The 24082-nt window shown below is 36.6% G+C and overlaps 1 protein-coding gene across 4 annotated transcripts in view; it reads left to right on the top strand.

The window, feature by feature from the left end:
• SUGCT (succinyl-CoA:glutarate-CoA transferase) overlaps nt 1-24082 on the top strand; it is a 333441-nt gene that overhangs the window by 52157 nt on the left and 257202 nt on the right. For all 4 annotated transcript variants that reach the window (XM_054190372.1, XM_054190371.1, XM_054190374.1 and 1 more), the window contains one exon: nt 10382-10477. In XM_054190372.1, the coding sequence (XP_054046347.1) occupies nt 10382-10477 (96 nt within the window). The remainder of the gene's footprint in view (nt 1-10381; nt 10478-24082) is intronic.

Raw genomic sequence — 24082 nt, 5'->3', positions numbered from 1 at the left:
AGTGGCTATCTGGAGTGGGTAGCGGAGAGAGTCTGAAGACAAAGTAAAACATTTCTTTTAATTAGTTTATTATTTAGATGACCTTTGAATAAGGATGTAATTCTGGAAATGGAATCAAGATGTTTGTTGTAGCTTATTACCCGCAGATCATATTTCGGGATCATGCTAAGTCTTAGGAGAAGAAGGATAGCCAGGGTAGCTCAAAAGAAATGGGAATGATTTAAGCAACTAGTAGCAGAATAAGCACTTTTAGTGTACCCCAGAAGTTCACCCCTCCCTCGAAACTCATGGAAGCCTTAAGAAGTCATTCTGTAAATTGGTCAGATTTGGTTAGGGCCTTTCAACACCTCATGCGCTATTTATTTATGTAAATAGCAAGGTAAAGGGCTGTAACTTGATGGAAGAGGTTTAAATTTTATGTCATGGAAAATTTTAAGTTAGCAAAACAATCGATTTCTATGTGCTGTTGAGCCTCTGGAAATCTAATAAACCTTAACAAGTACGTCATTTTATGGGTATGCTGGTGGAACACTAGCGAAGTTTTAACACTGCTTGGTTTGATGGCCTCAGATAGCTGTGATTGGAATTTCTCTGTAGATTATAATTTATAAAAAAAAGATGAAGTAAAGGATGATGCTGAAACAAATTTGGACTAAGGACTTCTTTTTGGTCTGATGAAGTTCTGCTGCCATGACTGTGTTTCTCCATGTTTGTATTATTCAGCAATGTATTGTTTCTGACTCATCAATTAAATTGTAAAGTTTTTGGAGAAGTGACATGTGTAGACCAGAGGTCATAATTCATTAGTTATGTATTATATTATAGTGTAAGCTATAAAGAAAAGTGGTAAGACTCTGTTTTAGGACTTCAAAAACAGGTATCCATTAAACTCTATCTAAAGAGCTCAGATATTTGTAAAAATACTTTGCCTTCTTTGGAATGAGTATTTGTAGTACTGTATTTCTCTGATAAAAAATTATGTGAAGTTATTTTGTATTTTCATTCAATCTTACTCTGTAGTACAACGTTTTGGGGTTTGGTGGTACTATTTAAATGTTTTTGTAGATCTGTTAAGGAAAAACTTCCTTCTTCAGAGATTCATTTACAAACTTGTTGCCACTATTCAAAATGCGTTATCAGGCAGAAGTGGTTTTGACTCCAGTCTCAGTGGTAATCCCAAGCCATTTATTTCTCAAATCAAATAGAGCTTTGCACCACATTTCTCTCACTTGTGTGCTGTTTAACGGCTCAGTAGGTGAACCACATCTGCATTGCGGACAGCATTAGAGTGCTCAAAGAAGCATTGTGTACAACTGAATGGTGGGTGTTCATTAATGCTGCAGAGGCACAGAAGTACAATCTTGTGCATTGTAAAACATCCTATTTTGAGCATTTCATTCAATTGCATGGGTTTGCTTCTCGTGTCATCCCTGTAGTGCATTAGCACATAAGTACTTAATGGGCAGTGTCCAGAGATTTTTGTGTTACAACTAATGCCAGTGATGTTCTGCAGAGATAATACTGTTAGGACCGCAGGAGATTTGGCTGTGATAATAGTGGTGGAACATTTGCATGTTTCTCACCCAACTGAATAGACAAGGCTGTGTGCCTCACTATGTATCGAAGGAAAAAAATCTAAACATCTACCTGCTTGCACTGCTGCACCACATGCTGTTGAAATTAGCGTTATTTTTGTGGAGAGACAATTATCCACAGATAAGATGAAAATTACACTGTCAGGAGCAGACAAACACACTTAAGATTCCTTTTTCTGTGCAAGCATTAATGCTCATAAATGTGGAGACAAAAAGATGGGTGCTGTAAATGGTTACGTGTATGCCTATTTTCACTGTAAATGGCGCTGTTTCTAATCATAAGATCAAAAGTGAAAAATGCCTTAATACAGCTTCTTTTGTATGTTGGCAGCTTTGCATGGAAAGGCATCCTTATTACTGATTAAATAAAACAATAGAATCCTTCATGAAGTGTATGTAGCATCCAAAGTGGGACCTCCGGCTATACCCTATTACAAATAATAAGAGAAATTGCTGTAGTTATTTTGATGCCTGTCTTCACAGGTAATTAATTTTTATGTGAGCAAAATCTGTTTGTCTGGATTTTATTTGAATGTTTTGCTCTTTTTATTCTCAGCTATTAAATTTAGCTACTGTTTTTAAACTCAAATTATTCTGTGTTTTGCAAGTGTGCTTGCAGTTCTTTGCATGAATAGAAACCACTCTAAGAACTTCTAAACAATCAGTGAAATACAACCAGATATCATTAAATAGAATTAAAAACCAGATAAGTTGTAATTCATATTAAATGCATAGGTTCTTGGTGGGAAAGGAATAATATAAAAAAATGTATTATAATATTAGAAAAACTGTATAAAATAACTTTTCACAAGTTGAATTTTGCCTGGACTTAGTAAAGCTGTATGAAAACGCCGAGCATAATGCATTTGATATTTCAGTGGATATATATTCTTTCTGGAGAGAAGAGGGAGATTTGAAGATATGATTGTAGAAGCGTCATTTCTAGTTAAGGTTGTCTGATATGTCTGTTATCAGAGTCTGGTTTTAATTTTTATAACTTTTCCAAAGTTGTAACTGTTTTGGCTGAATTTTCCACGTCATGGAATTGCCAAAAAGTGATTTGTTTTCAGAGTTACTGTTAAAATGATTCATCTGTTTCCAGGAACAAGTTATGGGAAAATACGTTGATGGGCTTGGCTTCTTATTTTTTTTTTTTTTTTTTTCCTCCTGAGAAACTCAGTGCCTTCGTTCTTTGGAGTGGAAATTTGAAATTTTGCAGATGAATCACCCTTGTTTCAGAGAATTGTCTTTTGAAACAACTCACCGTGGCACAAGGTGCAATGTGGACAACATATGATGTGCATAGAAGCTGGTAGGGACTTTCTAGGAGATTCAGTGGAATTTTGGTCTGTATATTCCTGAATAAATTAAAAGTAAATATTCAGTAAGTACCGACTAATTAAATGAGTCAGATGCTCAATAGAAAAATAGTATAGGACCATATGATTAAGGCTTGTATATAAGTGCACCAAGATCTTGAACAGAATGTGCAGACTAATTTTGGAGTTCTTGGGTTTTTTAACCTGAATATTCTCTTTAAGAGAATTTTTTTTTAAAGTGACAGATTCCTTAGAGCTGTTCCTGTGTTGTTACGAAGCTGAAACAGTAATTTTTCAGTGGTTAAAGTAATATGTTTCTTTACACTTTCAGTAAAAGCTTATTAGTATATTATTTTCATTATGAAGATGTAATTTATTCTTCATTTAAAAATGTTGCTTTCTTCAACCGGAGCTCATTTGAAAGAAATCTTTTTTTTTGTTTGTTTGTTTGGTTTTTTTTGTTGTTGTTTTGTTTCTTTCATGCCATGCTGTCTAATAGATTCAATGGTCAGGATTTTTATTTCTTATCCTTCACCTAAAATTCATCTGAGTGTGTGGACGTTTCTTGTTTTGTTTTGTTTTTTAAAGTGGAGACTAAGGAAAGTTGGGAGTCCGTTTAACATTTAGTTTCTCTCGAAACTGTGTGCTGAGTAGTATATATTTTTGAAATTTCAAGTCCTACATCTTTTAGTTGCATCTAGTCTTTGCCATTGTTAATACTAATTTAATCTTAATCAGGAGGTGATCTCCATGCTACGGGAAGCACAGAAGTCTTCATTCTGGTCTTCTATAAGCTCTAAATAGCTCATTAGAAAAATTATTTGTAGGTTTTTGTTGTTGCATTTCACTGAACTCAGCAGTTCTCTGCTATGCAAATGCCTTGTGTTTTTGAAGGTGCCTTGGTTTCTCTATGTTTATGTAGTCTAAACATAATTTTTTTTATAAAGCAAAAGTTGTTTTCAGCCATCATTTTCACACTAAAAAAGTATCTACACAATTGTGCACTTTGAAGTCTGTTTTGCTCTCTTTAGCTTTCTTCCCTTCTGAGATTCCGTGTTCAAGATAGGGTTTTCAACTACATGTCCATTGTTTTTCACATTGCTTGTATTTTTTATTGTTTCTAGTTCATTAAGCATCTCTTAGTGCGTCATTTCTGTCACTGTGATTTGCCGTGTGCTGTTTGATCAAGTGGCTAACTTTAATCAGCAAGTCCCACAAGCTGTGTGTGATTACTGGCACAGAGTTGGGTACTTGCTGAAGTGTCTGGTTGGAAGCCCCTAAAACAGGAGACCTGTTCTAAAACTGTAGTTATTTGTCATTAAGGATTTGATTTTATTTTTACAAGATTGTATTTGTCTCTGGGATTATACTATTTGCTGATGCTTCAATGCCAGGAGTTTTCTTTTGTGAAGGGTGAATTCGTGATCCCTTCCTGGAGGCTCACATTAAAAGAAATCAGCGTCACTGGGAAGAAAACATTTTTTACCCAGAGCGGAGTGTTCATAACGTGACCACAGACATTTTCTGAAGTAAGCCTTGGCCTATGTGATAGTAGTCTTGCTTTGTTAGTTTTTGCAGACCAAGTCATTCCTGGAATTTACTGGTCTGCAGAGCACTGGTTGAAAGCAGCTACAGTACTACTGGCTCTTAAAGGGGAGGGAAAAAATGATGTCGAGAGGGATTATGGGACCAGCAGTTTTGAATTCAGAAGAAGATCAGACCTGCTGCCTTGCACAGATGTAGGAACACCACTGATGAATTTGTAAAATCTTGCTCCTTTGTGAACAGTGGCTTTGCTGCGTACCCGCAGGTGGGGATGTCTGCCCGGCCCGTGGGCGTATGGCACTCTTGAGCTGATTTTTATCCTCTGCAGAGCTCTCAACTCCGGGCTAGATGGGGAGTCCCTTAAGTGCCCAGACATAAGGTGATGTTTGTTGTCAGCTGCTGGGAAAGCTGTGGCTTCTTGCTGGGTCCCTGTGGAATGGGCTGCCTTGAATCGTGGCATCTTTCTTGCCTTTCTGCAAGGCTGTGGTTCCTGCTGCCCAGCTCATGCTTGTGGGCATTTGAAACACAGTTACTTGCCCGCCTAAAATCTGGTAGAACAGCACCATTCATTGTGGCACGGTGCCACATCCTGAACCAGTTGGGTCAATGCTTAGGATGTAACATGAAACATGTGCACTGCCTATGGCAGCAGCGAGGCGATTGCAGACTAGTAAGAACTTATTTCTACTCTCATTAAGCCTTGTGGCTAAACACAATTAGACTTCAACTGGAAGAGTGGGGTTTTCTTCTAAATGGAGTGGGGTTTTCTTGGTAGAGATAGAGGTTTTTGGCTTTGTATTTTTATTCATGAAAAAAAAGCCACTCAAGAAGCAAGAGCTGAGGATCACTCCATGGACATATCCATGGAAACAGCTTCAATACAAATAAAGAAATGAGAAGGGTGACGAGGGGTAACTGCAAGAGCAAAATTAATTGAACTTGAATGTTGATTTATTACTTTCAAACTATTCATTGCAATATGGAAAGGGGAAAACATGTAAAACAGTAAAATCAGTCATTAGGTAAATACCAGCGTAGGATCAGTGATTTTAAGAGAGCTTTGTTAGTGCCCACCAAATGAGGATTGCCCTCTTAGGTTCAAATTTTTCTCATGTAAAAATCTTTTTCCCATGTCACCAGAATTACGGAGATGTAAGTGGAAGATTATTGGCCTTTGCACAATAGAAGGCACTGAAATTTTCCATAATGATTTTTTCTACAAAGTTATAAGTTAATATTTGGGTTACTAATTCAGTAGTATAGCATGAAATAAGTTATCTGTGCTGCTGTAAAAAGCCTGTGTCTCAAAGTTCCTAAAAGGCAGTCTACATGCCTACTTTAAGAAAAAGTAAAAAAAGAATGAGGAAAAAAAAAATTAACTTGGCTAAGAGTCAAAGTGTTGTTAAGATACGTGGCAGGAAAGCAGACACAAAATTGGAGGGAGAAGAAAGTAAAGAATATAATTAAAATCATTCTTTTCTCCTCTTTCCAGTTACCTGGAAAGGTTTATTATCATATACACTTGTTGAACTTGCATTTAAATGATTGATTGACTCAGTGAACTCATTGTAAGAGATTATGTTTGATGTGCTATCTTGAAAAAAATCTTTTGAAATTCTGTCTCTTTTCTTTTTCTGCTCACCTTGTGGCTTTTAATATCTTGTTTCCCATCTGTCTGATTCCATCACAAGCTGAGCATAACTTTTCAGACCGTAATGCAGCTCTCTTTTTGTTCTGGTTTAAGTAAGTATGTAACGCAAATATGTGATTTGGCCGTCAACAGTAATATCAGAAAGGAATGTTGAAATGTGTGTTCCCTTTATTGATGTGAAATAAAGAAATGCTTATCTGTAGATATTTGATAATACATATTTACAGTGCATAGATCTGTCTCTGCAAGCAAATGAATAGAGATGTCTGTATCATTGTATTACATCCGCTTTAATGTTACAAGCCCAAAGGTTACTTTTAAGGATTAGTTCTTAATTAAAGGAGAAAAGAAATGGGTCTATAAGGTTTCAGGAAAGCAGTTTTAAATATAGATTTAAAAATACTTAACTGAATATGTAATACAGATGTACCCAAACTTCATTTTGAGAGATTGATTGCACTGTAGATATTCCTACTGCAAGAAGTGTCTCTAGCAGTGAGGTCCTAACTGAGTCTTGAATTACAGGGGAATTTGGAGAAAGAGACTTATTTTGTTAAAAACATATTCTCTAGGGGATATAATGTTTGTAGAAATGTTTCGTTGGGATATCTTTTTTATGCATATAGTTCAGTAGTTTGCTTAACAACCATAAGGTATAGGCAGGTAAAATTCTTTGTATTCTTTATTAAGGACATAAAATGTATATGCTGAAAGATTTTTTTGGATAGTGCCTTTTTAGTGAGAGTAAATCTTTGGTGAGACTGGGGAGAATGAACTAAGCCAGGAAGAGAGGAAAAGGGAAAGTACGGTAGTCCTGAGACTGTCTATAACAGTTTTGTGGGACATTAGAAATAGAATCATCGTTTAAGTCTGATGAATTCATCAGAGAGTTATTATGAAAGGGGCAAAAGGCCACAGAGTTCACTCAACTAAGCGTGTTTATACATAAAACACAAAGCATTGAAATATTTACTTTGATGTGGTCAATATAAGTTTATTTGGATGATGATGATAATACTGCTACTACTAGTAGTAATAATTCTTTTTGGCTGGCTGATTTGACTGTGAACAAGGTATCCAACTCAGAGAATGGAGTCAAAGGGAACCAAAAGCCTTTTTCCCTCATGATTTATTGAAAAAAACAATAATAAGGAAACCAGTTTCAGCCTGATACATAGGCATATGCATTCAAGCAAGTAATTGGTACATTGACTGAAATGGAATTATTCTTCAGACTAAGTATCGTGTTGAACTGAGGCCTTTATATAGCCTAAGCAACTTTTAGTTCCAAAATTACTCAGTCTTTACTGAGCTTCTGACTTCCTTGGAATTTACTGTCTATTGCTACTGAAACAAGTCTTTGAGCAGAAGCTTTAGTGGCGCAGTTCCAATATCTAGGGAGTATTATGTTTTAATTCTTTTTTTCCTATTGTACTGTGAACAAGTGCTGTGGAGAAATCAAGATGTACGTTTCCTACCATTGAAAGAATTATGTTCATATCATTGAGAAGTCTGAAGCAATTTGCAACACTGTTAAAAAGATTTTTTTATTTTTTTTTTTTAAGGATAGAAGTCTTCTTGTGAAGGATTATTTTTTATGCAACTGTTGTGGTTTAACCCCCCCTTGCAACCACTCGCTCATCCCCATTTCCCCTAGAAGAGAGAAAAGGGAGAAAAGGAACGGAAAGGAAAAAAAACCTCATGGGTTGGGATAAAGACAGTTTAATAGAACAGTATCAGAAAAGAAAAAGTAACACTAATAATAACACTAATAATAGTAACACCAGACACTCTCAAAGCCCAGTGAATTGGCACTGTCCCGAGCAAGGATCGTGGATTCCTGCCCCCCGGCCAACCCCCATTTATGTATTGAGCGTGATGTCTATGGTATGAAATATTTCATTGGCCGTTCCATTGGTCTGTCTGTTCTTCTATGGGAAGCTGAAAAAAAGTCCTTGAATAATGTAAACATCACTTAGCAACAACTAAACCCAATAGGTATTATTGATGTTCCTTTCACAGCAATCACTAGAAAGAGAAATTAACTCTTTCCCAGTTGAAACCAGGACAGAAACTCATAACTCTATTTATTTCTACAGCATAGAATATAAACAAAGAAGTGGAATGAAATCTTGGCTCCATTGTATTCAGTATCAATATTATAGGATTTCTGTTTCACTAGGTTTTAATTCACCATGCCCTTCCCAGAGTTAATTTTGGTATAGGGTTTCCTTCCAGAAATGTGGAAAGTTAAATGAGGGCACATCACAGAGGGCATCCTTATGTCTTTAAAAGTAAAAGCCCATTCTAGTGGATGCATCTCATTGGTCAGTGAAACTGGTTTGCAATACAGCAGTTATGTAGTGTTACACACAAACAATACAGAAGAATATCTAACAATATTTCGTCATCATTGCATAGTCATTTGTCGTTCATTTAGTGGCCAGCCCAGCCTAAACCACGACAGTGAAAAGTAAAATAACTGAAAAGAAAATTGGTTTTGTTCTACCTCAAACCAGGAGACCATTTGCTGTGGTAGAAGAAAATATCACTATGAACTGTGGCCCCAAATTGAAAAATGACAGGAATGATGAGTCTAGTGTATATGTTATTAATAAATAACACACTTTTGTGACTCATAAACTCTCTCTGTAATAACTGTGTGTTTCATTCTGTGTTGCCGAGAAAAGTTGCAAACCAGAAGTAAAGTCCTTTCTACGTACCTCCCAGATCTGTTTCCTTAATTGCTGGGATTTTCCTGTGGCCTGAAGGACAGACTAGACATTGTTCAACATTTTAGCTGAATGAAGTGACACTGGGATATAATAAGCTGCTGCTGAAATCCAACTACAAAGTGTTTTCCAACCATACTCAGGAATAAAGCATTGTATTTGTAGTTAGTATATATGGACGTAGTTTTTGGCAGCAGTTAAATTCTTATTTGCTGTATATTTTCCTAGGTTTTCTGCTGGACTAAGTCACTGTGTCCATGATTTACAGTTAAGTATTTGCTTCGCTTTAAATGTGAGTGTGACACATTCACATTGCCTTTTCAGCATATATGGAGAAAGGAAAAGAAATGACAATCTTTTTCTAGAAATTTTGATATAATTCACATATTGGAATGTGAATACTTGACTCTGAATTAATTACTGCATGTTTTGATGTAGATTAGACAGATTAGTAGGAACGGAATAGTGTAAACACTTGGATCATCATAGCAAATTTCTTCCATCTAGGGGAGAAACATGAAGAAAATAATATTTTCGGAAAAAAATATTCACATGACCTATTTAGGCCAGCAGTTGCACTTACTGGCACAACTAGTTAACAGCATAAAACAAATACATTTTGTCTGATGAATTAGCGATCACCTTGCATACTAAATGTAATGCTTTATTGCGTTACTTGGCTTCAGATATATAGTCACATACTGTATTCTCTCGGAGAAACTAGAATAAAGAATCTGCCATTGATTATAACAGAACCACTGATTTTCATGCATTACTGCATCATAAATGTTCACTTCTTTTTCCTAAGATACATTTGTGCTTACAAAGTATACATTTATCCCCCCAAATTTTGGTTACTAAATTAGCATGCCATATTTTCCACAAAATTAATCTTTTTCCAGTTTTGTCTGTCTGGCTAATAACTTGATAAATCTCTCCTTATCTTCTAATGGCAGATGATTTATCAAGGCCTACCACTTAATTAATATTACAGAGCATGTGGGGAACTGAAGAATTCAGAAGTATTTTCCATAGCTTGGGCATGTAAAATGAGAAGCATAGGAGAAAACAGAAAGATAATCTTGTAACTGAGAAAAAGTCTTTATGATTTAAGCATGGAATTGAGGTTCAGGAAATGGTGAGGTCTATCCCACAAATCCATCATGTTTCCCACCAGACTTTGGACAAGACTGATTTTTTTTCTTTGCTGCAGTCGACCATTCTGCAGAATATTTAGAGTAATACTGTCTTATCTCCTAGGGTAGTTTAATGCTAGATTTGTCTAACATTACTAGTGTTATAGGACTTGTATTGGTTTTTGAGTTTATTGAGTTGTAATTATACAAACACTTCCACGATATAGCCTGAGTTTTTTCATATTAAAAAAGTGTTTATAATATGTAATATATAAAGGATACTTTTGTGACATAAATATTTTAACTTATATATCTGAAGTGCCTATAAATATACAGAAATCTCAGAGAAGTTGTCAATGAAGTTTCAGCTTTTCTGAATACTTTACTTTTTCTCCATTTCCAGGTTGCATGTCTCACTCACGTAGCAGCTAATTACCTTAATTTCAAAATTGAAGCAAAACGCTGGGGTACTGCTCATGGGAGTATTGTTCCGTATCAGGTAAGCAAAAAGCATTAGGTGTTTTTGCTCTTGGAATTTGTGATTTTGTGTATTATGAGATTGAGAACTGACTTACTTTTCCCATGACCTGCTGTAGTCTGTAATGTGTCTGTGTCTAGGCAGGACAAGGTTCCGTTGTTCATTGTCATTTCTGCGTTTTGCATATTTCTTCATCAGCAGTAGATTAGTAACAGAACACTGACATAGATCAAAGGTGTTTGCTGAAATTGGATGACTTTAAAGCTAGCATGATGACTTGATTGGTTTTCACCTGACAGAGAAACGTGGGGGTTTTTTTTAAGGGTTACCTGACTTCCATACCAGTTATAAACTGGAATCTTTTTGCCTCTGAATTTTGGGATTTTTATCTTGTGAGTCTACAAGAACAATCTAAATGATCATGAGTATCTGGGATTTCTACATATTTGTCATTCTGCATTGATTTTGCTACAAATCACTGTTGCTTCTCGAGACAACAGGTTGGCAAAAGGAATTAACCAGACCTCAGATCTCCCCAGCAGAATTCATAGTCCGCTACGTCTAATGGAGGGTTGAAATTCCTTAAAATAACATGAACTTCATCATATAAACAAGCACAGGAAAAAAAATTACTTCAAGTTTTATCTTGCTTCTGGATAGTATGGGAAACACTTCCAATAAACAAAGAAAATTTTGTTCTATTCCAGCTGATCATTTTGTTTTCTTGATGGAGGTCATGCTAATTTATGGAGACTTGGACATGTATTTAATTTAAAAAAAAAATACCTATTCTTTGTTTCATAATTTTGGTACTTCTTGGCAAATCGTCATACTTGCAACTAGACAGAGCCTGGATTTCTTAATTTCTGACCAGAGTCCTTTAAATCCAGAGAGGGACAATTCCCAGCGTTTGTCTGGGAGAACTGCACCTAGGCATCACTCAGTTTCTTCACCATCTCCTTTCTTTTTAGAGAAAGTGAAGGAAACTCAGTGTATTGTCTTCTTCCCAGAGGTGAAGATGGAGGTGATCATCATAACATTAAAAGATTTGCTGCTTTTGGCCATAGAAGCTCTGAAGCAAAAATCATTAGACAGAACACTATCACTGGATAGTATCACAGCCAGCCTCCTCAGGTCTAAACCCAAAATCAGTTGTTTTTGTAAACCTAAGGTGGGAGACTTTTCACAGGACATACCACTGCGTAGTCAACTGTCTTGTTTTGGATTAGCTAGACCAGATTGCAAATTATCTCAGACCAATGGGGAGGTGTTGTTCTGCAAGGATGAGTTTGGTCCTGAAGTATTCTTGTCTGGGGTGCAGTGCAGCACAGCTACGGCTGCGCTGCCATCTGGTTGGCGTGGTGTAGCCGTATGGCCGTATTTTCTAGAACCATCTCTGCATGACCCAACGTAACCAGGCATCCACTGCACAAGCAGTTACATTCTGCTGTGTTTCTGTAATGTGACCTTTTGGTGCAACCCTTTTTGAACTTTGGTATGTTGAAAGTACAAAACAGATCTGAAGTATCTGAAGTTTGTATAAGCAAAACCAAAAACCTGACTAAACAAAACATTTTATCTTCACCGTACTGCATTTGGCTGAGTAAATGAAACTTGCATTCTTTTATCTCCTTTTGCCTTTGTTTTTCCACAGTCAAAATGAAAAGAAACGCATACATTGAATATCCTTTGTTTCTTTTTTCATAGACAGCTCTTTAGATACACAAAATTCGAGGAGACTGTTTTAGCTATCTTCTGGTTTAATCTAGATTGGTCAATATGTAAATAACTATTTTTTTAAATAACTATGTAAACTGTGGTTCCTGTGTTTCTGTATGCTGTTTCTGTAGCAGATATTAGAAATACTACCTCAATATTATAAACAATTTTAATCTGAATTTTCTTGTTCATAAACTGGTAATTAGGGTGGAGTTGTGTGTGTGTTTATGGCTATCTGTTAACATTCCATCAGCTAGCATGGTTATAATTCTGATTGTAACCATAAGTATATTATGCTTTCTAGAGTTTATTTTTTGCTTTACTAACATAAGCTATACTTAGACTGCAAAGCTCTTTAGAAACTTGAATTAACCCTCACTGTTGCTATTGTACTGCTTTTATAGTTGCTTCTGTAGCTCATTTGTAACAGAGTTTAGAACAGAACTCTGAAACCTGACTTTCATCTGTCATCCTAGTTATTGAATATCCTGTCTTGCTTACTAAACTTACTACTTTGTGACTATCACTATTATTTTACAAATAATTTTTTTTAAGATATTTTGGGCAAGTGAAGTATAATTTGTTCGAATAATAAAAATCACATTTCAGAAGATGGAATTTCTATATATTTCAAGTACACATTAGCAAACTGTTGTTTTTTTTCTTATGTCCTAAACTTTATTTTGTTTTCATTTGCTGTATTTTGAGTTTTCATACAGGTAGGAAGTTACAACTTTGAAGTGATACAGAGCCTGCAGTCCTGCTAAAAAGTGTCAAACTATGTTAAAGCATGGAAGATTGGGTAAACAGGAGCGATCCTTTTATAGATATTGAAAAGGCAAAATCTAAATTATTTGTATCATATTTGGTGTGACAGAGGTCTGATCAGTCATATTAGAGTACTGACCAAAATTTAATAAAAAATATACATCAAAAGCATCTTAAATATGGACATAAATAGTACTTTGCTTACAATTGTTATAGTAAGCATTCTAGTGCTCTGTTTAACACATTCAGTAGCGTATACTGAATGGTATTGTAGCTTTTATTTCATTGAGTTTATATTGAATAATTTTGTTCAGAATATCTTTGCAAACGGCTCTTTTTTTTTTCTATTCACAAGGCCAAATTTAGCTTTGAGTATAATTTCACTGAATTCCCTGTTGCTTCTTGACTGAAAAACTAGCAGCATAATTTGCCCCCAAACATGTTCTCTAGATTGACCTTTCTTAACTTTTCCTTGTATTTAAAAACATAAAAATTGAGCATTTATGGGCACCTGGGTTTTCTCTTTCCTGAAACTAGCAAGATATGTAGCCCCTTTGAAAATCCATTTCTGGTCTGAGCAACAAGCTCTTATTAAAAGAGATATAAAGTTTGGTGTATGAGGACTTTCATACTCTTTTGAGGTTTTTTCTCATTTGCTGATAATGTGCTCACTTTGTGGCAAGATCATCTGAAATGTCCTGAGTTTTCAGTTCTGTGTGCTCATCACCAGTACCCAAAGGAAAGGATTTGAACTTCTTTTGAGTGTACAGTGTCTTTCAGGGTTCATGTAAAGCTCTCTGTAAAAGTTTGCCATAGGTTTTCAGTGGAGGTGAACTTTGCAATCTGCCACAAAGATGAAGAACTCTAGATTCTGATTAACCAAAACCAGAGATTTCTGAGTGCTGAACCTTTAATGAGAAATTCTTTACTTGGAGCATATCTGCTTTTTAATCAGAGCGATGTAGTTTGAATAGGTCACTTCTGTGATAGTGCATGTAATCAGATCCCAATTTGCTTGGTTTCAAGTGTTAAAACACAAACCTTGAGTTCTGGGCTGTATCTTAAACACAATTAGTTCAATTTCTTAAAACAGGTTTCCATAATGAGACACCTTGTTTAGCTACAGCTGCTCCATGATTATCCGGAGGAAATCAGAGGCTTAAAAGCATCCGGTTTACATAATTGTGCTGAAAAGTAAAGTTGTATTACTGTCTTTCATTTGGGATGATAAGGTCTTCATTCTTGTGGTTTCAGCAATGTAGCTCTCTTGCCTGCACCATGCGTGAGATCTAGACATTCACTTTTTCATCTTCCAGTTGGCCCACTCATAATGGATATTTGTTCTCCTGAGAAAGTCTATCCTAACCTGCGTGTTTACAGGACGTTTCCTGTGGCAGCTTATCACCCTGCCATCAGACACCCGGGCAACTGGGCAGCACTTTAAGAGGCAAACTTTCAGCAAAAGGTATAGGGCTGTTTTCTCTCGGGCCATAATGATGAAAGCCTCTTTAAAGACTGAGAAACCGAGCTGTTACAGATATCCTCTCCCCTCCTCCCCCCCCCGCCCCCTAATGAATATGATATTATTTTTGTTGCAGATTTGGTCCTAGGACTCACAAGGTCTTCTCAAGTATTCTTCAATATGTTTTCAGAATATGCAAGGGGCGCAACCATTCTGCACAGAAGTTGAAACCATGACAGGAAATTATTATTTTAACCAGTTATCTTTTCTGTTGATTGACCTGTGCATTTTCATAACTCATTAGACCCAACATTAATGTTTTTTATATTAGAGCATCACTTAGGTTCTCTAAGCATCAACTTCTTGTCATGCTAGGCATAAAACTTCCTCCACATGAAGAAACTGTCTCTGTGTCAAAGGCCTTGCAGTTGAAATGTGTTATGAAATCCAAAATGTAAGCTCACAAGGAATTGAAAGGTATGAGTTAGTAGGGAGATGTGTATAGTCATAGATATAAATACCTCTGCATTATTTTTAGCATCTGCATCTCATACCTTTTGCTTGTGGAATTTCATCCTGTCTAGGAGTCTTACAAAGAAAATCCCACTCATGTCACTAGTGTCTCATCACAAGAACAGAGAAATGCACTAAGTTGTACTTACCTGATTCATCTGGTAGAGCTGCTTTTCATACAAAGGCACAGTGTGCACCAGCTTTCCTAAATCAGCTCTGGAGAATCTCACAGAACTTTTCATGACTCTTTTTTTTTTTTTTTTTTTTTTTTTCTTTTTTATAGGCCCATTGTCCTATATTGTTGTTCTGAACAATGAAATACCACTGCTGAAAGTATTGACGTGAAAATTTCATTTGACATGAAAACTAAATGTATCCCCGGCTCAACTGAATAGGAACTTTGTGCTCTCAAGCAGCAAAGTGTGCTCTCTCACACTGTACAGTTTCACTTTCCGAAGAACAGTTTGGCCATCCTCAAGATACATGTCTTGACTCATATGATGAATACCTGATCTCCCAGATGCTTTAGTGGTCTAGTGTATCTCCTTGATACACCAAACCTACACGTTTGGTTTTTTTTAACTAGCTGCTTCCTTTCTATCTTTATCTTACAAGGCACAGGAAAGAGAGAAAGCAGAAAGGCCTGTGTCATCCTGGATTCTGTAAAACAAGAAAACAAGGATATCATTTGCAGGACTTTTTTTTCTTTCTACTTGGAAAAGTTTCTATTTGTAGATTTCCTTACTGGATTCTTCAGAATTGTCTTATTGTTGTATGACTAGATTAACTAATGACTGTACAAATGCTTTGGTGATTGTAAGGGACCACAGTTGACGCTCTGCTTGGTGAGAAGTGCTGGAGTGGGGATTCTGTTTCCTTGCCATTTTAGTCAATGAAAAGGTACGGTAATCATCTGTGGGAATCTGTGTAGAAAGCTGCTCCTTTATGAGGAATGAATTCTAGTTATTCAAACCTGACAATGTTATATTGATACCTTTCTGGTGATCAGCCTTCAGTGAGTTGTCAAGCCTCTCTCCTGGGCAGAGTAGCTGTCTGGAAACCAAATCAGTAGGTTTGCCTTAGGCTGTTTTAGATACGTGCTCAGTGTATAATGTGAGATGTAGTTATAACTTCATTCATATATATCCTATTCTGTCACAGAGACAGCACTTTAAAGAAGCTGACCTTGTATTCACATAGAATAGACAGCTTCTTACCTGTACGCAGGAACTTTTCCTATGAAAATTAAATTAATTTTTAATTTAAAACCTGATACTTTTTTTTCCCCTGAAGGAAAACCTCCTGCACCTTTCTACGAGATATTTTTTTATGGGTCTTACACTTTGAATTTGCAAAATAGATATCGGTAATCACCATTATTGTTAAGGAAAGCTAGCTGATAATTGAGACTGTCTCATTTTTGATCTCATCCTGGGAAGTGTCAGTGACTATTTTGTGTCCCTCATAAAACATTCTTATATGTGTACTTATATATGTATTTGAACTTACATGTGTATTTGTGCTGATTTAGACTGGGTGTACATTAAGATTATTAGTCTCTCACTTGTCTGTGGTCACATGAGAACTCCTCTAATGAAACTAGGATCAGAACACAGGTGTACTGATGTTCAGTGTCATTTAGTGGACATATTTGTATTTTATGTATACTGTTCATTGTTTCTTCCACATTGATCCATTGCTGGGGTGAGGCATCTAGTTTATATTATTCACAGCAGCATGGTAAGCCTCCAAACATGTTGCAGGGTTACCAAGCATTACAGACTTGTATATCCATGTCAAATTGTAATTCTTAGGAAGGGCAGCGTAACAAAGCCTTTGCTCTTCAAATTGTAGCTGGTTGGCAAGGAATAAAAGTAGAACCTGTGGGCTTGTAGAGGAGACACTAACTGCAACTGGATCACTGCTTTCCTCTAATCTGCTTATCGGATCCAGGACAGAAAAATAAACTTTGCTTTTGCTCTTCTGAAAATATGTTTCATAGTTGTTGTATATACAGTGCAGCCACTCAAATGCTGAAACACGTTTAAGCAGTCTGAAAGAGAGCTCAGAAATCCGTGTGCAGCAGTATCACCCAATGACTCCTGACATAATCATCCTGCATATATAAATACGTATTTGTATTGCCATTGTAGCTAGAAACCCTAATAAAACACCACGATCCCTTGTGCAAGGTATTGTACAAGCAGGAAAAATCGGCTCTTTCTGGTCAGTAATGGGGAATGAAGAACAAAGTAATTACTTTAAATGACTGAAATGAATAAAGACTTTGGCAGTGTTCACAGTCTTTTAAAACTATATTTTCTTAGGAATTTGAGGATCTGGTGATTTATGGTGAATAACATTAACTCTTGGGGAACTGGAGAGATTAAGGCATGTCCACATGATGTATTTAACTTTATGAAGACAGAAAAATGAATAAATAAAAAAAAACATACAGGAAAACTTCTACCGTTGTTTAATTGATGTTCAGGTGCTTGCCTTTACTCTGTGAAGCTTGTGACAGTTTTGGATGGAAAATGCTGATTGTTATGGAAGGGTATGTCCACTAGATGTCATTCATGTAATCTAGTTTTTGTTGCAGCATTTATTTCTAAGGAACGATGTAGGATGGTGTAGATACAAATTATCAGCATTATTAGCTGCTTTTGTATATGCAATGCTTTTGACTTTATGTATGTGTGGCATGTTACAAAATAATATTCTGATTGTCTCTGTGATGGGTTTGACATACCATTTGGTCTAGAACATCTGTCTTTACATGTTTTTGCCTACAGTTACATTATTGCATGAGTAGATCTGTCATAGAAGAGCACCCAGGTGAGCAGTATGTAGTCTGTAACTGTTCTGCAAGGAGAGACATCAGTAGAGAGGTGAGGATGTTATGCCCCAAAGGAAAGCAAAAGTATCCTATAACGGATATAATTTCACTTAAAATATGTTATTTTCTAAGCTCGTTACACCTCAAAGAGCAGTTCTTTAGAAAAGTGCATGTCTAATTAGGAAAGGCGGCTCAATTTCATAAACTTACACAAATGGACTTATGTACTCACAGATCTTAGCTGTAGAACTGTGCTTACAGTACTTGATTTGTGTCACTTTATTGATATCTGAGGCATTTAAAATAGAATCACTTTAATCAAATTTAGATGAAATACTCTGTCTGCGTTGTGTGTAAATCAAAGTTGCATCTGACCATTCCGTCAGGCGGGTTGGTAGGATCTGTACAGATACGTGTTCATTAGCAAGGAGTGCTTGCACCCCCTGCCTCCCTCCCCCCATCTTTGTAGCATGATATGTGTTACTAATTGCTAGAGAGCTTCTGGGAAGCCGTATCTGTACTCTCCTTGAAGAGCAACTGCTGCAAGATTGGCCTGGGCTCCTTCCCACTTTCAACTTGGAGTAGCTACAGCAAAACTGGAAGCCGGAGATCACAGCTTCCTCCAACCTCCCTCTCCCCTTCCATATGGAATAAAGAATTTCTCTGCCCTGTGTAGTCAGCCAGAGGGCAGGATGGGGAAGTGATAATCCTCTTGGAATGAGCCCTTGCATGAAAAATGATAAATGCTACATTGCATGGGGATTAACACTTGCTTATGAACTTGCTTGTAATGGAGTGATGCTTCTCTTTCAGCAATGTGAACGTTCACTGTACTTGTAGACCTGATTAAGAACCTTTACCACTGTTCAGCCAAAAGGGAACCATCTGCCATCAGAAACATCAGAAACCAACTCATTTTTTTGATCGGCGAGCTTACGATATCCTGTGAGGATGTTCACAGAGTGGGTCAATCTGTGAATCACTGTGGAGTTTGAAGCTTATTTGGCATCTCTAGATGTATTTGGTATTGAGCACTACTTTGTAAGGATTTAGTGTAGAACCTGATTGCCGCTTTGCAGGATGACCCTTTCTTTTCACAGTGACCTGATGTCATGCAAATTTGGTCATAAGGTTAATTTCCAAGCACTGATGTATACTAATAAATTTGGCATGGGCTATATTGTTTCCTCTAAAAACATTGCATTACTGCTACAATAAGCTTAGCTCCACTGGAATAACAACTCCAGTCCTCCAATGACTCCAGTATACAGGAAGCTTCTGGGAATTTAATTGGAAGGGTAGCACTTTTGAGAGAACTTCTGTTCTGTTTTTGAAAGTGGTATATGCGCTTAAGAAGTCTCTGTCCTGTTGCCTTACTAAAGCATTGAAGTTTTAAATGCAAAATCTACTTATGAAAATAAGCTCTAAGTTACAGTGCTTTTTAATGTTGTTTCTCATGCCCTTTGCTACATTCAGATATAACTTGCTTGATGCCAAACCAAGTATTTTTAACAATACTTTCACTAATAAAACCCGATGGTAAAAAGACTTGAGAAATTGTAATGTAAGGCTTCGCCTATTATTAAACCTCTATTATTACCAAAATTGTTTTGATTTGCTTACTTCTTAAGATAAGTAGGACTTTTGCTACACGACTTGACTTCAATTGTATTGAGAGTGGTAAGAGGGAAGGTGAGAGGCAATGTTTTTTTTTTAGTTCTCTGTTTTGACAAAACCGTACTTACTGACGATCACTTAAAACAATATTCACTTACTCTTATAATACAAATTAAGCTAGAGAAATTGATCTTATATCTGTATCCCCAAGGGGATCTCAACCAGTTTTATCTAGTCTACACCCTCACCTTTGTTCACTTGTATCTAGGATACTTTTGACAGATGTTTGTCCCAATTTCTCTTCACCAGAAGTTTTGAAATACTTGCTACAGTCTTGCGTAAGTAGTTATTCTCCATGCCCACTGAGAGCAGGAAAAGAAATAATTCAATTTTCAACAAGGAAGAGAGAGCCTGGATTTAGGAAAAGGTTTTTGGCTATATAGTTAGTGATGCATTATGGCAGTTGATCACCATATTATCTATAGTAAGTTTTTACATATATAAAATATATGTAGAGCTCATTTACAGTGTTCTCGTCCATGGTTTGTGTGAGGCAGACTCATTCATTATTTCCCCAAGGTTATATTTTTTAGACCCCCTGTATGTTTTTGTTTTTCTCTCTGGCACGATTTCCACTTTGTTCACCTCTTCAAGTGGTGTGTCCAGATCTGGCGAGGGCCTTAGGTGAGCTCGTCATGTTTCTGAGTAACATGGAGAGCTTTCACATGCAGTTAAGACACCTAAGAACAGTTTGCTTTCTATTTTAACAGCATCACATTGCTGTATCTCCTTCTTTTCAGGTGTTCAGCTGCCAGGGTAGGAGAACAGCACATAGCTCTACACGTAAACTTTGTTAATTAGTTACCAGCTACAACTTTGGTTTGATTTACTGTTAAAAGGTTCTTGGGGTTCCTTTGTCTGTGTTCTATGATCTTTGCTTTTTTCCACCATGGATCGTTTTACAGAATTACGCCCAATCCAGTGAAACCTGCAGAGGTGAGGTCACTTAATGCTGGAGTGACCTCTGAATCTGAGGTAGCAGCATCTAAAGCTATTGTCTGACTGTGATTGTGGTTTATGTCAGCTACAGCAAGTTCAGGGCGCTCAAATTTTGAATGAGTATGTCCACATGTGGGTTTAATGAGCTTTTCAAACTTTTGCACATTAGTTTTACATCAATGGTCATCTTTCTTTTCCTGGGTGTTTCTAGGTAGATGAAGTCTGAGATTCCAAAAAGATGTCTTGTAAGGATATGTAAGACCCAACTTGTATTTCATATTTTCTATATTTTATGTTTTAGAAAACTACCAGGGTAAAAAGTAGAAGTTAAATTATCTTAGTAGAAAGGCTGTTCTTTGCTAGATAAAAGTGAAAAACAGACACAAGGTTAACCTTTAATTTGCTGTCCAGCTGATATGCAGTCAGTTAATATTAGTTGTGTTTCTTCATTGGAACAGTCCATTGCCATGTGGAATGACCATAATAATAAGCAAACAGAAAGTTGATGTGATTTCAAGTAGAGAGCATTAGCTGAGGCTATGTAACATTTAAAACCTAACATAAAGACAAGGAATATAAAATATTATAAATACCAGTGTTAAGTCTGTATGATAAGATCTCTTCTAAAGAGAAAAAATTTTTTGACCTTGTCAAATTTATCCTTGGCATATGTAGCTATGATAGTGGCTAGAGACTTTTGACCATGAATAATAGTTGTAACAATGCAACAAAGCCTTTTGTAGTACCCACAAGTTATTCACTTAGCTTCTTGGGGCAGAGACTGCATTTTAATTTAGCTTGAGGCTTAGAACAATGGACCCCGAGTCTTATTTTAGTGCTTCCACAAAACCACGAATAATGTCTTACTCTTTTGTGTACAAGTTTACAGGATTTTATTTTATTTGAGGGTTTTAAACATAGGAATGAATGTTTTGAAGTAATTCTAGGATTTCACTTGATTTTCTTGATGTTACCCATTTTTACATACCCCGTTTACATTCACCAACTTGTCAAAGTTGAAGGAGAAGTGAGAAGTAAAAATGACCATCGCATAACTGTTGGAATCACAAAAGAATCTGAGATGTGTTTAATACATAGAGTGTTCACTGACATATTTAATCCAGGAACGAGGAGGGCCTTGGGCAGGAACAGAGTTCCATGTATTAAGAATCTGATCAGGTAGCTCATTTAAGAGAATGTTATTAGTGATACCTCTTAGCACTCATGCATAATTATGCTATCTTTTCACTGTTACCTTTTCAAACCCCTCGGAGATTCTTAAGTAATTTTATTTCCTGCCATTTAACAGTTTTGAGTAATAACGAGGAGGAGAAAACAGTTAAATAGTTTTTTTTTCTCAAGTACCAGGTGCTGAAAGCAACTGAGAGTATCGGTGGTTTTTATAGTGGTTTCCTGTGCATCTTGTGTGAGCTTCTTCAAACATTCATCGTATAAGCCTTTGTCAGATTTAAAAAGGTAATATAAATGATTTGTGGTCAAGAGATTGGACTGAAACTCAGAAATGTAGCTCTACATTTGCTTGCAAAATGGCTGTATTATTTCTGGTTTGGGTACTTGTTGCAGCCTCATTTAATGTGATGCTGCTTTTTCGGTGAGTGCTCCCAATCCATTTTTAATAATACGAGGTAGAGCGGTTTCTTGAAATCACTGATTCCAGGTTACGGCAAGTAACAGAGCAGTGGTTACTTCCAGAAATTCTACTGCTGTGTTTCCTATCACATTTCTATCTATGCTTTGAGATTTGAATTCTGCTGTTGTGATTTGAATTTTGTGTGCTTCTCCTCTGTCTGTAAGAGTTGACCTCTTCCTTCTTTTTTCCTCTTCGGTCTCTAGTTAAGTAGTAAGCTGTTCAAGAGAGATTATTCCTGTCTTTCAGGCAATGACTGAATGGCATTGAACAGTGAAATGTAAAAGTATGCGAGCTTTTTTCAATGCTGCAAGCAGGGAACAATCATGGAAAAAGAGTCTCGGATGGGGCTATCCCTCTGCATGTAAGATCATCTTTAACGATGTTGTTCTCCACAGATATTTGCCTGACTTGTTCTGGGACTCCACAACCCCCCAGACAGTTTATTTTAGTGCTTCACTATTCATTATCTCCGTGGCACAGAAAGCAAGAAGTGTTTAAATCACAGCTAGGAAGAGTCAGATCAGACATTAAGAAAAGCTTTCTTAGAGAAGAAAGAGGAGCCAGATTCCTTCCTCTTTTCAATAGTCTTTTGTGACCTTATGGACTGGTTTGTCTCAGTCTTCTTTACGCTAAGCATTCCCAATTTGCTTAGTCTTTCCCCTGAGATCACACTTTCCAGAACTTACTGCTATTCTCTGTACTTTCTTTTGGGAACACATTGGTTTTGTGGCATCCAGAACCAAATGCAGTACATTACTCCAGCTCTAGTTTTATCTTGAAGTACCACAGAAAGATTATTTCATGAATCTTGTGAGTTCTGCTGCTGTTTGCAAATGCCACTTTAATGTTACCCTGCTGTTGCAAAGGAGCCTTAGTTTAACTCCTGCTCAGTTTGTGAAACATGTAAATTCTTGATCCTTCTCTCTTGTATGTGAATTCTTCATGTGAGTGAATTACTCATGCCTAATTCTAGAACCCGCCAGTTGATTTTCCTTGTTGAATTTCACCATCTTGCTTTCAGACTTAGTCGCAAACATTTTCATTTCTATCCAGTCTGTCCATACTTGCAGTTCCTTCTAGTTTTTGTTGCATCTTTAAGTTTGATATACATGCTTTCTTCTCTCAGAATCTGGGTTATTAATGAGAATATTGAAATGATCCATGAACAGTTGATGGTATTCTTTCATGTTGACGAATCATTCTTAATTCCTTTGGGAGATGTCCAACCAGCTGGTAACTCTGATTCTTATATGGCCTTATTTAAGTTGGTACTACCCTTCGCTGTAGTCTGGTGAGCAGACAGACATCTAAGTCAATGTATTTGTACTTTGCAAGTCCCTATTGATTGCTACCCGTTCTCTAATTGTCTTGGAGTGATGTATGCATCTTTCTGGGAGGTAAGTGCTGACGTATAATTTGCTTGATTTATTTTTTTTTGTTATGGTTTTTTTAATCCAGTCATTGTGTTTGCACATTTCTGAGCTCTAGTATCTCACTTCTGTCCCCAAGCTGCTAGTCTGCAGCTTCCTCAGGCTCTTCTGCAAGGATTCTAAAAGAAGTCTTAGCAGGTCATGACACTTTAAAACACTGGGGTTTCAGAAGTACACTCTCAACAGAGCTTTTTTCCTAATCTAGCCCAGGTTTCACGTTGGTGTGCTACCATGCCTTTTTTAATGAATTCACTGAGTATATGCTTGTTTAGTGCATAATAGAGTCAGTAGGTGTTATTTTAATGCAAATAATAAGCAATGATAATCGTAACACAGTGCTTACTGTAAACACTAGGCAGATGGGCTGCACTTGGAGATTGTGAATGTTCATAGGAATCAAGAGGGTCATGAGTTAGTTTCAGATGGCATTCATTATGATGCTGAGCATCTTCAGAAGACTTAATCACTCAAATCCCACTTAATCCTTTAAAAGTAGAAGTAAGTCTTCAAAGATGTTTAAGACCTGTTGATTAACTTCTGTGCTAGGGTGTATGAATTTCACCTGGATATAGAAGTTAAAACAATACCCTCTTGGGGAATGTGCCGGTTCCAGGTTTTATGTAAAATA

The sequence above is a fragment of the Rissa tridactyla genome, chromosome 2 (genome assembly GCF_028500815.1).
Source record: "Rissa tridactyla isolate bRisTri1 chromosome 2, bRisTri1.patW.cur.20221130, whole genome shotgun sequence".
Taxonomy (NCBI): Eukaryota; Metazoa; Chordata; class Aves; order Charadriiformes; family Laridae; genus Rissa; species Rissa tridactyla.
The sequence above is the reverse complement of the archived record's forward strand: the minus strand, read 5'-3'. Positions and strand labels throughout refer to the sequence as shown.